Source organism: Misgurnus anguillicaudatus, chromosome 8 (genome assembly GCF_027580225.2).
Source record: "Misgurnus anguillicaudatus chromosome 8, ASM2758022v2, whole genome shotgun sequence".
Taxonomy (NCBI): domain Eukaryota; kingdom Metazoa; phylum Chordata; class Actinopteri; order Cypriniformes; family Cobitidae; genus Misgurnus; species Misgurnus anguillicaudatus.
In genome coordinates this window covers 39,048,922-39,065,422 of record NC_073344.2, presented here as the reverse complement: position 1 = coordinate 39,065,422, position 16,501 = coordinate 39,048,922, and the positions used below count along the sequence as shown (strand labels likewise).

Sequence of the window (16,501 nt, the reverse complement as noted above, 5' to 3'; positions counted from 1 at the left end):
CGGGGGAACGCGCGCGACAAAGACAGACGGGGAAAGTTTGTCGTACCGTCGTATTTGCCCAGATTGCCCTTCCTCCTCTGCATCTGTGCGCAACAGTGAAACACACATCGCCAACAGACAGACAGGTAGGCAGGAGCTCTTCACACAGGTCGTATTCCAGCTGTGTTTTTCTTCACTTGTGGGGAAGTCAGTGGAGATCAAATGACATAACTACCAGTACCTCAGTTTTACAGGTCATTATCCAAAAGACAATTGTTGTCTTGCTAACATGACTCATAATACGTTTTCTAAAGTGTAGATAAGCCAATAGTAACAGGTTTTAGTTTAAAGTTCAATACTTTTTGAAACAGTTTCAGTTGCTTTATTTTTTATTTTGTCAATCTGTAGTTTTTTTCCCCACTTTTTTGCAGCATTTTTCCTGTGAAATTAAAAATATAGCAGCAACCCTCCTTTTTTAGTTTAGTGTAAAGGTGTGTTATTTTAACACCAAAAGAATTAAAAAGATTTACTACCACGTACAAAATAAACAAACACATTATTAGTGAAACTGTACCCTCTCCTTGGCACAGTCATTTATTCTAAATATATTTGAAACTAGTAGAACAGAAAACATGCACATTGTTGGCAGTATCATTTGCTGTCTTCTGTTCTTGTGATAAACACTCTGTGTGAACTGATTATTTTGTATTTTGTAGAGATCTGTAGAGTATGAAACAGTTGGGTGTGTGTAAAGGAATTAAAATAAGGAAGTTGTGTCAGTATATTTAATATTTTGTTTAAAAAAGAATTAGGCCTAAGAGAAATGCCCTTTTTTCACTTGAGCATCTGCCCCCTGTGCAGGTCTCTGTGCAGGTCCCTGCTTGCAACAAAAATATCTACATGTATTGATATTGTCCTACAGGTAGTGATCACCGGCTGTAATGTGTCAGTGTAAATCCTGTAAAGGTAGAGGTGTTTCTAACAAAAAGAACCATATATATATATATATATATATATATATATATATATATATATATATATATATATATATATATATATATATATATATATATATATATATAGTTTGATTGTGTGCGTGGGGTGGCCTACAAGAAATTGTGCCCAGGGGCCTCCGAATTCTTAATCCGGGGCTGGCGCTATTCTAATGTCATCCACCTGTCACGCGGAGTTTGTTGAAAGAGCAAGATCAGATGAATACGGTAAAAAAACTCTTAATTTTTGTATCATATTGAATTTACGGTTCCTGGACTCGCCTTTGATAAAAGACAATGGAAGCTGATGTTGGGTAATATAGCCATACTCGTGCAAAATTATTAACTCAGTCTGTAAGGTTTTGTCTTGTATTTTCTTGTATTTTGTGTATTTTTGTTATTTGTTCTTGTATTTTGATTCTCTGCTCTGTTTGGACTTTTATTTTGAAACTCATCATGCCATGTCACGCTTCACACTTCCTGTTTGTTTTGTATATTAGTCACTTCCTGTACACCTGTTCCCCGCTGCATATTACATTCGTATGCCCAGCCCGTTGCCTGTGTTTGTAATCTGTTATCTGTTATCCTGTATCCTGTACCTGTATCTGCCTGTTATCTGACCCCCGCCTGTTTTATTGGATTTATTGCCTGTTTGCCGCCTGCCTTGATCTTTCGCCTGTTTATTTGGATTTATGATTGTGACTCTGCCTGCCTTGACCTCTCGCTTGTTTTTGGATTACGTTTACTGGATTTACCCTGTTTGGATTTGGTTGCTGGCCCTTTATGGGATTTTACAAATAAACACCTTTTGCACATGGATTCACTTCTCACTCACTTCATTTAAGAGCATACGTTACAGAATATACAGCCAACACCGGAATCCAGCAAAGGACAGTAACTTCCCACCAGCACCATGAAACCCGTCTACACCCTGCTTGCACTTCGTCAAAACCACCGCACCATTGAGGATTACGTTCAGGATTTTTTGGACTTAAGTTATCAAGTACACTTTGACAATACTACACTCAAAAGTCTGTTTTATAATGCCCTGGATGAACATTTACGTTTACTTATGCCCCGGAATATGGATGTATGGTCACTTGAGGAGTACATTGATTTTGCACTGTTGTTATGTGGTTCACCGTTCACTGTGGGTGTTGGGGAAACACCTCCGGTGAGCACACATAACACACCACGTCATGATCTGCCTGTTCTGCCCATGTCTGCAAATACCATGCCTGTTCATAAAATGGCCGCCACCCTGCCTGATCACAAAATGGCCGCCATCCTGTCTGTGTCTGCACCTGCACCCGTTTGTGAGAAAGCTATCACCATTCCTGCACCTGTTATTCAGAGGGCCATCGTCACCACCACACCTGCACCTAGGAGAGCTATTTTTCACCCTGCACCTGCCGTTAAGATGGCCGCCATGTCTGAATCTACCGCTGAGGTATGTCTCATGGACTATAGACTTTCAGAGTTTGCCATAGCCCTGTGGTGCGTTTGGTCTGCCTGCTGCTCGTTTGTCCCCTGTGTTTCTCAAGGCCCTGAACCCGAACCCCTGGACTCATTTGATCTGCCTGATTCATCCGACCCATCTGATTCATCCAACCCATGTGATTCATCCGTTTCATCTGATTCATCCAACTCATCTGATTCATCCAATTGCTCTGATTCAATCGACTCCTATGATTCATCTGATCTGCCCGACTCATCTGATCTGCCCGACTCATCTGATCTGCCCGACTCATCTGATCTGCCCGACTCATCTGATCTGCCCGACTCATCTGATCTGCCCGACTCATCTGATCTGCCCGACTCATCTGATCTGCTCGACTCATCCGATCTGCTCGACTCATCCGATCTGCTCGACTCATCCGATCTGCTCGACTCATCCGATCTGCTCGACTCATCCGATCTGCCCGATTCATCTGATCTGCTTGACTCATCGGATTTGTCTGTCCGGCCTGATTCACCATCTGAGACATCGCCACCTGGGACAGTGGGAGCTTTCCCAAGTTTTTTTTTGGGGGGGGGGTAGTACCCAGACACAGGGAGGAGGCAGAGGACACCAAGGCGGAGGCCGAAGTGTGCTCGGACCCTTCCTCTCCTTGTGTGCCAGGTCTATTCCTGCCCCATGACCCAGGTCCCAGCCTGCCCCATGACCCAGGTCCCAGCCTGCCCCATGACCCAGGTACCAGCCTGCCCCATGACCCAGGTCCCAGCCTGCCCCATGACCCAGGTCCCAGCCTGCCCCATGACCCAGGTCCCAGCCTGCCCCATGACCCGGGCCCACACCTGCCCCATGACCCGGGCCCACACCTGCCCCATGACCCGGGCCCACACCTGCCCCATGACCCGGGCCCACATCTGCCCCATGACCCGGGCCCACATCTGCCCCATGATCCGGGACCATGCTGGCCCCACGATCCCGGACCATCCTGGCCTCATGACCCAGGACCTCTTATGAACTGCCCTGCCTTGCCAAGAGGTCCTGGCCCGCCCGCCCACCCTCTATGTGGACTTTGTTATTTGAATGTTGGGCTCCGGGAGTCGCCCTTTAGAGGGGGGATTCTGTAAGGTTTTGTCTTGTATTTTCTTGTATTTTGTGTATTTTTGTTATTTGTTCTTGTATTTTGATTCTCTGCTCTGTTTGGACTTTTATTTTGAAACTCATCATGCCATGTTACGCTTCACACTTCCTGTTTGTTTTGTATATTAGTCACTTCCTGTCAGTGGCGGCGTTTCACGAAAACCTAGGGTATGGCAAAAAATTATTCGTACAAGAAGGCCATTCAAATAACGAATCTATGAAGCCACATTATATCCATTACGTGTAAATACTCCACCAACCTGTACAAAATCATACTATGATTGCACGGATGTACACTTACTGACAACAATACGGAGGCAATACAATTGAAAAAACAAAAATAGAAATCATGGTTGTTTAAAATGCTTTTCAAATGTTGTCATTCTTAACTAAGTGCAACTCCAGCAACAGATAAACTAAAACAAGATAATATCAAAACATACTGTAACATCCCTTCACAAATCTTGTCATGGCAGGCGCCAATAAACACTAAACACAATAAAGACTTTTAATGATGTGATAGAGCACACGTAGTTAACCCAGCCAGCTAACCAACTAAGACTAAAACACTAAATAAAACTCTTAATAAAACAGGGCTAAATGCAAAAACAAGTCTTACCTTTTGTCGTCGTGCAGTTTTTCGCCATATTCAAAAACGCGCGCAAATAATTAATACACTTATATTGCGCTACAATTTCCCAGTGTAAGAGAACATGTTTATTTATCCACAGAGAACAAATCATTGTACTTCTGGAATAATGTATGCAATATGCATTGCACGAGTGTGGGGGAGAACCGTGAGTCTGTTTGAATGTTAAAACAAAAAAGGAGTTTAGTTGCGAAAATAAAGACTATAACAACAGCGGTCATCATCCTGCAAGGACTTCAAGCTGCGCTGCAACAAGAACGACAGGCTGCTGACATCAAAGTACCGCGTGGGTGAGGCGAGAAACCATCGGAAGAGTTTGCTTTCAAACCGCTCTCGCGCCACGTTGATGTCATCCGCATGTCGGTTCCTGTATTATATCATGAAGTCTAGCACACGTATAAATTATCCATATTAGTGATGTACCAATGTTCAGATATGTTCTACTGAAAATATTTAAAATTATCTTTAATGAGCATCATTATAGCCTGTTGATTTCTGTTGTTTTGTCTGAATGCTAGGGTATGGCAACTGCCATACCCTGCCATACGCAAACGCCGCCCCTGCTTCCTGTACACCTGTTCCCCGCTGTATATTACATTCGTATGCCCAGCCCGTTGCCTGTGTTTGTAATCTGTTATCTGTTATCCTGTATCCTGTACCTGTATCTGCCTGTTATCTGACCCCCGCCTGTTTTATTAAGTGTGCTTGCAAAAGCACACTTATTGTTCTTCTTAAGTTTTATTATTATTTTTCCCGGGTAGATTTTTTTGGCCAGCTCTAGCGATTAGACCGTTTGACACAGAGACACCGTTCAAACTTTAAAATGTTCGGGCAGTACCGGTGTAAGTTGCTTGAGAAGATAAGGTCACAGATCGATGTCGTTCTTCCGCCATATTGGATAGAACACAAAACCTTAAAAAAGTTTCACAGGTCACAAATTTTGTCCAAACTTCACGAAAATCCACGTACACGATCCTTGGACCAAGCCTCACAAAAGTTACTAGAAGGATTTTTGATTTTCGGAAGCGTTTGCCCGTCACAGCTCAAACTAAATGTGCGTCGACGCCGCCAAAACAGGAAGTAGTTTATATCTTAGGAACGCTTTCACGTATTGAAACTAAACTTTGTACATGAATTTGGGTCTCAAATGTGAGGATGCACAACATCAAAAGAAAAAAAAAATTTCTAAAATTTTACGCCGCCAAACAGGAAGTAGTTTATATCTCAGGAACGCTTTCATGTATTGAAACCAAACTTTGTACATGAATTTGGGTTTCCAATGTGAGGATGCACAACATGAAAATAACATTTTTTTTTCTAAAATTTTACGCCGCCAAACAGGAAGTACTTTATATCTCAGGAACGCTTTCATGTATTGAAACCAAACTTTGTACATGAATTTGGGTCTCCAATGAGAGGATGCACAACATCAAAAGAACAATTTTTTTTCTAACATTTTACGCCGCCAAACAGGAAGTAGTTTATATCTCAGGAACGCTTTCATGTATTGAAACCAAACTTTGTACATGAATTTGGGTTTCCAATGTGAGGATGCACAACATGAAAAGAACATTTTTTTTCTAAAATTTTACGCCGCCAAACAGGAAGTAGTTTATATCTCAGGAACGCTTTCACATATTGAAACCAAACTTTGTACATGAATTTGGGTTTCCAATGTGAGGATGCACAACATCAAAAGAACAATTTTTTTCTAAAAATTTACGCCGCCAAACAGGAAGTAGTTTATATCTCAGGAACACTTTCACGTATTGAAACCAAACTTTGTGCATGAATTTGGGTCTCCAATGTGAGGATGCACAACATCAAAAGAACATTTTGTTTTCTAAAAATTTTACGCCGCCAAACAGGAAGTAGTTTATATCTCAGGAACGCTTTCATATATTAAAACCAAACTTTGTTAATGAATTTGGGTCTCCAATGTGAGGATGCACAACATCAAAAGAATTTTTTTTTTCTAAAATTTTACGCCGCCAAACAGGAAGTAGTTTATATCTCAGGAATGCTTTCAAGTATTGAAACCAAACTTTGTAGATTAATTTGGGTCTCCAATGTGAGGATGAACAACATCAAAAGAAAAAACATTTTTTCTAAAATTTTACGCCGCCAAACAGGAAGTAGTTTATATCTCAAGAACGCTTTCACGTATTGAAACCAAACTTCGTACATGAACTTGGGACTCCAATATGAGGATGCACAAACTAAATCTGCGGCAACAGAGCAAGCACACTTTTGCAGTTCCTCCGGAAATGCATTTTCTAGTTGGATTTATTGCCTGTTTGCCGCCTGCCTTGATCTTTCGCCTGTTTAATTTGATTTATGATTGTGACTCTGCCTGCCTTGACCTCTCTCTTGTTTTTGGATTAAGTTTACTTGATTTACCCGGTTTGGATTTGGTTGCTGGCCCTTTATGGGATTTTAAAAATAAACACCTTTTGCACATGGATTCACTACTCACTCACTTCATTTAAGAGCATACGTTACACAGTCAAAAACTCTCCAGCTTTGCAACCAGTTTTAGTTTACCTGAAAATAAAGAAAGTACAGAGGCTTCCTGAAATTAATGAAAGGAGAGATGAATGTCATTATTATTGGCCTGTCATCAAGGCATCAAAGTGTGCAAAAACACCAAACACCATTCAAAAGCTAAAATATGTAGGCTACTCTCTTTGTATACAAATTTCGAACAGGATTAGAATAGAACAAAGACACAAGCCTGTAAACGTAATAATATCTTAATGTCACAATGCAATATATAATATTATATAATTTCAAAACTGCATATACTGTTGACACACACAAACACAAAATGTAATGCACTGTAAGTCGCTTTGGATAAAAGCGGCTGCCAAATGCATAAATATATAGATATAAAACTCTGTCTATATAGATTTTTCTGTCTCACTCTATTTGCAAGGAAAATAAAAAAAAACATTAGACTTAAAATCGTCTTTCTATTCTGTATTACTTTATTATTTGTTTCAGTTGTGTGCTTGCGTGTCAGCGAGCAAAGTGCCCTTTTTATTCTTTGAGCACCTGCCCCTCCAATGGTCTCTGCACGGCCCTGTTTAAAAGCGTACATTTTGCGGTTGAATCGGCTTGTTTTTCCTGAGATTCTAGCGTGCAGGGGGGGCGTCATTGTCTGTGCACTGAAAAAATGATTCATTGAATTTAATCAATTTTTTTGGGGTAAGCGGTTGCAATCAATTTATTTAAGCTACATTTAAACAAAAAAGATTAGTAACGTAAAATAAAATATAAAACTTTTGTTTAAATGTAGCTTAAATAAATTGATTGCAACCACTTACCTTAAAAAAATTGATTAAATTCAATGAATAATTTTTTTCAGTGTGTGTATTAACATACTGGATAAGCGGCTTTTGTTTGTTTTGTTTTTGTCCCCGCCCCCCAAGGGAACAGCGTGGCTACTTAATAGGGATAGTTCACCCAAAAATAAAAATGTCATTAATGACTCAAATGGTAAATGGACTGCATTTATATAGCGCTTTTAACAGACCTATGGCCATCCAAAGAGTTTTACAAGTTTTGCCTCACATTCACCCATTCACGCACACATTCATACACCGACGGTGGTGTCAGCCATGCAAGACGCCATCCAGCTCGTCGGGAGCAGCTGGGGTTAGGTGTCTTGCTCAAGGACACCTCAACACTTGGTCCGGTGGAGCTGGGGATTGACCCACCAAGCTTCCGGTTTGTAGACAACCTACATGAACCACTTAGCCACTGCCGCCCCCACGACTCACCCTCATGTCGTTAAAAACTCGGAAGACCTCCATTGATCTTTGGAACACAGTTTAAGATGTTTTAACGTTAGATTTAGTCCGAGAGGTTTCTGTCCCTCCATTGAAAATCTATGTACGGTTTCCATGTACAGAAATGTAATAAAAACATCATCAAAGTAGTGACATCAGTGGGTCAGTTAGAATGCGTTGAAGCATCAAAAATACATTTTGGTCCAAAAATAGCAAAAATTTCTTTATTCAGCATTGTCTTCTCTTCCAGTTCTGTTGTGAACTGCGTGAAGTCACGTGACTGCAGTGACACGGCTGATGTGTTATCCTTAGACATGCTTGCAAAGTATTTTTTTCTCCCTCACACTGTAAACGAAGCTCAGGGGCACACAAAAAAGCTGTTATACGGTTATAAAAACAACAGCAACTTTAATTTTGTTTACAAAAAAATATATTATTAAAAGTTCTTTATTTTCTACATTTTTAGGAAACAAATTACAATTTTATAAGAAGTTTTTATTTCAAGCATTGTATGCTTGTTAGAAATATTTAATAAGTAAACATTAATAGCTATCTGTGTGTTGTTTTCTTATTTTAGAATTACAATGGTAGGATTGTGCACTCTTTCATTAGAAAAAATTATCGTGAACATATTTACAGTATAAGAGAGTTTATCTTATTTTTTATTCAGTGTACATAAGAGACTAGTGTTAAGATAGTGTCTTGCAAGTATTTTGCGAACGTGAGCGTCTCTTTATCATAAACCGTTTCAAAAAATGTTGACATCATTTACCCCGCCTCATATTGTTTAAAACCTTTATGAGTTTCTTTATTCTGTTGAACACAAAAGAAGATTTTTTGATAAATGATGGTAAGCACACAGTTGACGGTATCCCATTGAATACCATAGTATTTATTTTTTCTACTATGGAAATCAATGGGTACCATCAACTGTTTACTTACCATAATTTACCAAAATATCTCTATTTTCATTTTTGGGTAAACTATCCCTGTAAGGTCCTTACCCTCTCTTCGAGTTTTGATGGTGGTGCTTGGACGTATCCTGCTGCCATCTTTGTACCACTCCCCAGGCATTTCTTCCATAGACAATTCACACATAAAAACAGCATTCTGGTCTTCCTTAATGCAAAGATCCTCCAGGCCAGATATGATCTCTAATTCATGTTCTAAAATTAGAACATGTAAATGTAAATATTAATATGGAGTTTAGTACAGGAAATTCTCACACATGCTTTGACATAGAAGTAAGAGCAAAAATGAAACAAATATTCACAACTATCTCAGAACAACAGACTTTGCAATATCAAGTCTCATCAATTCTGAGTACAGCTGTAAACCCTTCAGGGTTCCCACACCTTAGTTAACTTCAAATTCAAGGCCATTAAAAGGACTTTTCAGGTCCAATATCCTTAAATTCAAGGACTAAATGTGGGGACACATTTCAAGTGAGAGCAAGGTTACATCGTGTTACCTTTTAAGACACATTGTTACAGTTCCCTTTTGAGGGAACTTGTGCTGCGTCACTGTGATGACACTTTGGGGACGCTTTTAGGGGTAAGTGCGTCTAAATGTGTATATCAAATTTAACCAATGGTGAGGCTTAACGACAAAGACAGGATGACGCGGGAGCCAGGAAGTATATCGCTATCTGAAATATTGGCAAAGATGGCGTTACAGGGACACAGGAAGTATGGCAAGGGAGACACAGCATCTCGTTCCCTTCTCAGGGAACAACAGTTGCATACGTTACTCAAGATTTTGGTATGAATGCAACATTTGCATTCAGAAGATATAAGCATTTAAAGCGAACAGTTTAGCATGTGTGCTTAAAAAGTCTAGAATATTTACGATATTATCCTATATTACACAGGGAATGGATTTTTTTTACAAAAAAACTTCTTGCATAAAATAGATTCAAGCACTTTCAATGATCTGTATCTATGTATGTATATTTTCAAAAACTTCCTAGGGCCTTGAATTTTTCCCTCCAGATTAACACACTTTCAAGGATTTCAAGGACCCGTGGGAACCCTGACCCATGTAAAAGACATGTACTTCTTATATTTCAGAAAAGCTTCTATGATCTGAAGAACTGGCAACATTGTTGTCTTAACTGTGAGAACTAAACTAGTATGTACAACATCACATTTTCCTTCTTGCCTTGAATTTGGAGAATAAGCAGTCTCTACTATAACCATCTCTAACAGAGCAAGATTTTCCCTGTAGTGATTTGGTCTTACCATAGACCTCAAGTTTGGAGGTAGAGCTGAGGTCACCTGTGGCACAGGTATAAATGCCTGAGTCACTGATGCTGGACTCCATGATCTGTAAACAGCGTTTACGTCCAACGGAATAAATCCTCAGTGTCTTGGTGGATTTAAGCTCCAACCCATTCTGCCAATCAAACCAAAGAGTGAAGATTTCTGTGTGAATATATGAATACATAGTTAAAAGTAAACTATGGATTAATTATTTTAATAGTACCTTCTGCCATTTGACATCCACGTTTTGTCTAGACAGCTCACACTCCAACGTGACTGAAGATCCCTCCTCACATCTGACATCAGACAGCTTCCTAATGATCATTACTGGTGTTTCTAAAACATAAATGCAAAATATAATTCATTTTAGTCTTAGCTTAACAGTATTCACTAAACTCTGCAACATCAAACTTTAACAGCAAGTTCTACAAGCCAAGGAACTATGTACATGGTGGAATTTCATGTAGTTAGATCAGAACAGAACAGTGCTTGAAGTGGGGGTAATAAAATTTCTATATTCTTTTGTGTCCCATTGCTGGTACAATGTGTATGTGTGCGCATGCGTGCGATTGCTAAGCATTTTGGTGATATTTATCTCATTTAATGGTAAATCATTTCAATTCACTAATTTCACATTAATCTATTACACTGAAACATACTAATTACAAAAATATCTAAATTCTGTTCTGAAACCGGCAACATATGAGAAAAAATATTAAAATAGAGAAGTGTTGGTACTGCGTACTGGTGAGTATCGGCCCACTTCAAGCACTGGAGCAGATGACTTATGCTGTATTTTGCATCTGCTTTTTGGCAGATAAACCTCTCAGGAGTGAAAAAAGTTTTCAGTTTTTAGTACCCACCTTTCACTACCAGCCTAGAAGTAGTTCTCAAACCCTCTGCAGAAAAGACAATGCTACCCGTATCCTCCAGCGTGAGTTTGGAGAGAGTGAGGCCATGAACTCGTCCATTAGAACTAACACGGCAGGTGTTACTGGGTTTTACACGCAGACCATCTTTTTGCCACACACCCTCCACATCAGCATGAGAAAGTTCCACCTCAAAGGATGCCGTCTCTCTCTCAAATGTCTCAATGTCTATCAGTCCCTTGTGTATGACAATCTTCCTTGCTGTAAACATCAAAATAATTTTACAAGAATTTACAAGTTAATAAGTATGCTAATGCTAAATGCTAAGTTGACTTAATGCCCTACTGAAAAATCCAGCTAAGACCAGTATAAGCTGGTGAGCTGGTTTTAGCTGGTCCCCAGTTTGGTTTTAGCTGGTTTTGCTGGTGTAGGAAGCTGGTTTTGCTGGTGTAGCAAGCTGGTCTAGCTGTGTTTTGGTCACATTTTAGGCTGGTCTAGCTGGACTTAGCTGGTCATGCTGGAATACCAGCTGGCCCACCAGCATGGCCAGCTTTGTCAGGCTGGGAGGTCCAGCATAAACCACCTTAAACCAGCTACAGCCAGCTACCAGCTTGTGCTGGTTTTGGCTGGATTTTTCAGTAGGGTGATCTGATAATTTTATAACATAACAGGTCAAGCACAAAACATCATTTCAACGTTCATTTTCTAGGAGAAAGTAGTTGCCAAGCCCCTTGTAGAAATGGCATACCAGCATTTTGTCAACAGTCTGAGGGTTATTTTGACCAGTATAAGTCCCTTGGGGTCAAAATGACCACTTTTCTTTATAAAAAAAGGTTCCCTTCATTAAGATTTTGTGACTTTTCTACATTATCTGTCAATATTCATATAAGAAATGGTTGATTCGGTCATTCTAAAGATGATAATGTAATACATGTTTTTTTCTAACCAGCAGATGGCCAATTTGAAGTCTGTAATATCATCGGTTCACTTACGCTCCACATTGAGTTTGACCTGCGTACGATCATGAAGGGTCTCACAACGATAGGTGCCTCGATCAGACAGGGTGAGATTAGAGATGGTCAGGCTGCGTTTACAGCCATTCTGGGTCAGTTTATGTCTGGGTCCTGGCTGGATCACCAAGCCCTGTCTGATCCACTGCACTTCCCCAGACTCTGTGTTTACTTCTGTCTCTAATGTGGCCTCTCCAAACTCCTCAGCCATCACTGCCTCCATTCTTCTTGTGAACAACACCTGTGCATCTGCATAAAATATAAAGCCATTACATACCCAAAAAATTATGGCTGCATCTCATTCAGCTCCCTTATACTGTAGTCAGGGACCTGATTAGGAATTCGGTTATTTAAAGGGCTGTCTCAATCACAAAATCCTTCCAATGCACTGGAATGTTCGTTCTCTAAAAATTACCACAGTGAAACGCAAATACTAGTGAGCATAGGTGGTCCCTATGTTCCCTTACCGGAAATCACATGACCTTTTCTGAGGCTCTCCAAGTGTTTTTCATAATATACTTTTTTACTTTGTTTTTTATTGAACTTTTTTATAAACAGAGCATTTTTGGAAAAATATAACACAAAAAAGGGGTAAAAACCAACAACAATAATCGAGCAAAATAAGGAGTAAATAAATAAAAAAAGGGGGAAATAAAATAAATAAATAAATTTAAAACTAAAATAAATAAACTAAAAGTACCTAGGCCCTTAATAGCAGTTTAGATAGTATATCAGAAGTTGATATATCATCTGTGTGGTTTAAACATTATTATATGTTAAAGTCCTTTAAAGCGTAACTAAACCCCCGTTCAGAGCCTGACTCCGCCCACTGTTAATATTTGAAAAATGCAAGAAAAGTGGGCAGATCCCAACGGAGAGAGAGGGGACGAACTAAGCTCGTACCAAGTGTGTGGTGAGATCATAACAAGGGCGTGGTGAGCTTGAATCTGCTTACGTCATGAGTTACTTTTTGGACCAAACATCCAATAGGAAAATTCAACTGCAGTAGCCACCGTTCAACCTGAAGAGGGCAGCACTCAGACGTTTTTACACCATATATTGTAGTATTGAAACACTTTATATCCAAATGTCAAAAAACTTACTAAAATCAACAGCACTAATAAAGCATCATTCTTACAGATCATTAACTAAAAAAAGTTAGTTTAGGGTTTAGTTACTCTTTTAAGCAAGTATGTTTCAATTGGTGCCCATTTTTGTTGAAAGATGTGATTTTCTAAAACATGTATATCTGTCTTAGATTAGATTAGATTTGTTTATTTAGCCACACGACAATGCCGGTGGAATTTGTTTTTTGGTACAGTGTGTTTAAGCTCTACAGCATCATACATTACAAACAACAATAGACAGTACACTTCACAACATATAACAATACAAGATACAGTGGGTACATGACCATGCATATTGTATGAGAGGGAAAAAAAAGAAAAAAAAGAAAAACTAAACTAAAGAGAGTAGTTCAGAGTCCTGATGGCTATGGGGAAAAAGCTGTTTGTGAAGCGTTTGGTCTTGGTAGAGAGTGACCTGTAGCGCCTCCCTGAGGGAAGGAGCTGAAAAAGGTGGTTCGCTGGATGTGAGGGGTCATTGATGATTTTCTTTGCCCGCTTTACAGTCCGATATGTATAGAGGGAATCAACTGAAGACAGTGGTTTCCCTATGATCTTCGATGCTTTGTTGACAGTCTGCTGTAGTTTTTTCTTTGTTTGGCTGTCTGTACTACCATACCATACTGTTATTGATGATGTAATGATGGACTCGATGACTGCGGAATAGAACAGAACAAGGAGCTGATGTCTGACCCGGTATTTTTTGAGCTGTCTGAGAAAGTAAAGTCTTTGTTGAGCCTTTGCAATGATTTGATTAGTGTTAGTTGTCCACTTCAGGTTTTTGCTAATGTGTGTTCCTAGGAATTTAAAAGAGAAGAGTCAGTGATGGTGATTGAATTGCCATTTATTTGTATTGGTGTTTTAGGAAATGGCCCACGTCTAAAATCAACAATGAGTTCCTGGGTTTTGGCTGTGTTGAGCTGGAGATCATTGTTCGAACACCAATTTACAGCTTGGTCCACCACCATGCGGTACTGTGTTTCATCATTGTCTGAGATGAGGCCTACAATGGTTGTGTCGTCCGCATACTTTATTATTTTCACTGAAGTGTCCATGGATCTAAAATCTGAATTATAAAGGGAAAAGAGCCAAGGCGAAAGAACACAGCCCTGAGGAGCTCCTGTGCTGAGGGTGAGAGGGTCTGAGGTTATGTTATTAACTTTCACCCTCTGTGATCTATTCCACAGGAAGCTTTTTATCCAGTAGCATATAGCAGGGTCAATGTTCATATCCAGGAGTGTGGTAAAGAGTTTAAATGGGTTAATAGTGTTAAAAGCGGAACTAAAGTCTATGAACAGGATACGTGTATAGGTGTTTGGTGATTCCAGATGTTGCAAGGTATGGTGGAGTGCTATGCTGATTGCATCCTCAACGGACCGGTTGGCTTGGTAGGCGAATTGATACGAGTCCATCTTCAAGGAAGTGCAGGATTTCAAGTATGCCAGAATAATCTGTTCAAATGCTTTCATTACCGCAGATGTTAGGGCAACTGGTCTGAAGTCATTGAGGCAGGTGATCTTTGAGGACTTTGGCACAGGAATAATGATGGAACGTTTAAAGCATTGTGGTACTGTACATTGGCTTAATGAGATGTTAAAAATGGTGGAAAAAACAGGCGCCAATTGAGCTGCACAATGTCTAAGCAAAGCAGGACTGATCCCATCTGGCCCTGCTGCTTTCCTGATCTTAAGCCTCTTAAATGTAGTTCTAACCTCATCCTCCTGGATGCAGAAAGGTGGTGTAAAAATGGGGTCGGAAAGAATGACTGGCAAGGTAGGTTTTTCAAATCTTGCATAAAAGTTATTTAATATGTCTGGAAAACTTGGATCACTGTTAAGGGGGGAGATGGGGCGGTTTTTGAAGTCTGTCATGTCCTTGAGATTTTTCCATATTGATCTTGAACTGCTTGATGAAAACTGTTGTTCCAGTTTCGCTCCATAACTCTGCTTTGCTCTCCTTATAGCAGCTCGTAGTTTATATTTGGCAATTCTGTATTGACTCTTGTCCCCACTTTTGTATGCACAGTTTTTTTCTTTGCGTAAGAGATGTAAGTCTTTGGAGAACCATGGTTTTTTATTGCCATAGAATGTCACTGTCTTGGTGGGGATACATATTTCCTCACAGAACTTTACGTATGACATCACAGTATCAGTGAGTTCGTCGAGGGAGTCACAAGCTGCACTGAATATGTCCCAATTTGTGCATTTGAAACACCCTTGAAGCGTTTCAATGGCATCTATGGACCAGGACCTGACAGATTTGGATGTTTTCTTAACGGATTTAAGCTTTTGTCTATACTTCGGAATCAGGAGCAACACAGCATGGTCAGACCTCCCCAGTGGAGCCTTTGGGAATACCCGGTAAGCATCTGAAACAGAGATATAGCAGTGATCCAGTGTTTTACTATCTCTGCTGTGGCAAGTGACTTGTTGCTTGTAGTTTGGCAGTTCAGTTGACAGTGTCTTTGTGTCCATTCTTTCACAGTAGGTCCATGTACGTTCATCCAGTGGGATAAACTGATCTGCAGGGAATCCCTGCAAAAGAAAATATACTGGGTGCATTGATACATACCTTTCTAAAGTTTCACAAATTTCCCTTTTAACCCCCTGCCAATACACTTTTAGGCCATTCCCAGAATATATGAACCAAGTCTCCAACCTTTCCACAGTCTCTCCAAAATTTTGATAATGGTGAAAAAGTTTTAAATTTCGCCACCGCTATTGGAACTCTAAAAACTCTATTATTTCTATTATCTAATTTTATTAATTTTCTAATCAAATTTCTTCCACATTTGACTACTATGACAGTGGCTCGATACTGGTTGCAAATTAGACTGGAGACATTGCATCACCTTGACGAGTTCTCCTTCCTAAATTAAAAGACTCTGAGCAATGACCGATAACCCTCTGGGGTCTAAGGGTTTTTTGGGGTTTTGACATGCACTGACATTTGTGCTTTTGTTAGTTGCTTAAAAACATTAATGGCAAAAGTCTCATAATACTGTGTTCAGCACAAACTGGGCTACAATATTAAATGATCAACATGTATGTACATGTTTGTATTTTTGAGAGAAAAATGTTTATGCGTGGTTTTTAAAAAAAAAAAAACTTTTTTAAGTCACTGACATAAGTCCACAAAACTCATTCTAAACTGAATTTTCAAAACAGGATCTAGTAGTCTAGATTTTTTTCTTCAAAATGATGTGAAAATAATTTTTAAATAAATATTTATAA

The 16,501-nt window shown here is 39.6% G+C and overlaps 1 protein-coding gene across 1 annotated transcript in view; it reads right to left on the bottom strand.

Annotated features, from left to right (window-relative positions):
- Positions 1-16,501, bottom strand: part of obsl1a (obscurin like cytoskeletal adaptor 1a) — a 101,044-nt gene that overhangs the window by 2,978 nt on the left and 81,565 nt on the right. The window contains exons 17-21 of the mRNA XM_073870892.1: positions 12,127-12,393; positions 11,129-11,395; positions 10,489-10,601; positions 10,245-10,398; positions 9,009-9,170 (exon numbers count right to left, since the gene is read on the bottom strand). Coding sequence (XP_073726993.1) covers positions 9,009-9,170; positions 10,245-10,398; positions 10,489-10,601; positions 11,129-11,395; positions 12,127-12,393 — 963 coding nt within the window. The remainder of the gene's footprint in view (positions 1-9,008; positions 9,171-10,244; positions 10,399-10,488; positions 10,602-11,128; positions 11,396-12,126; positions 12,394-16,501) is intronic.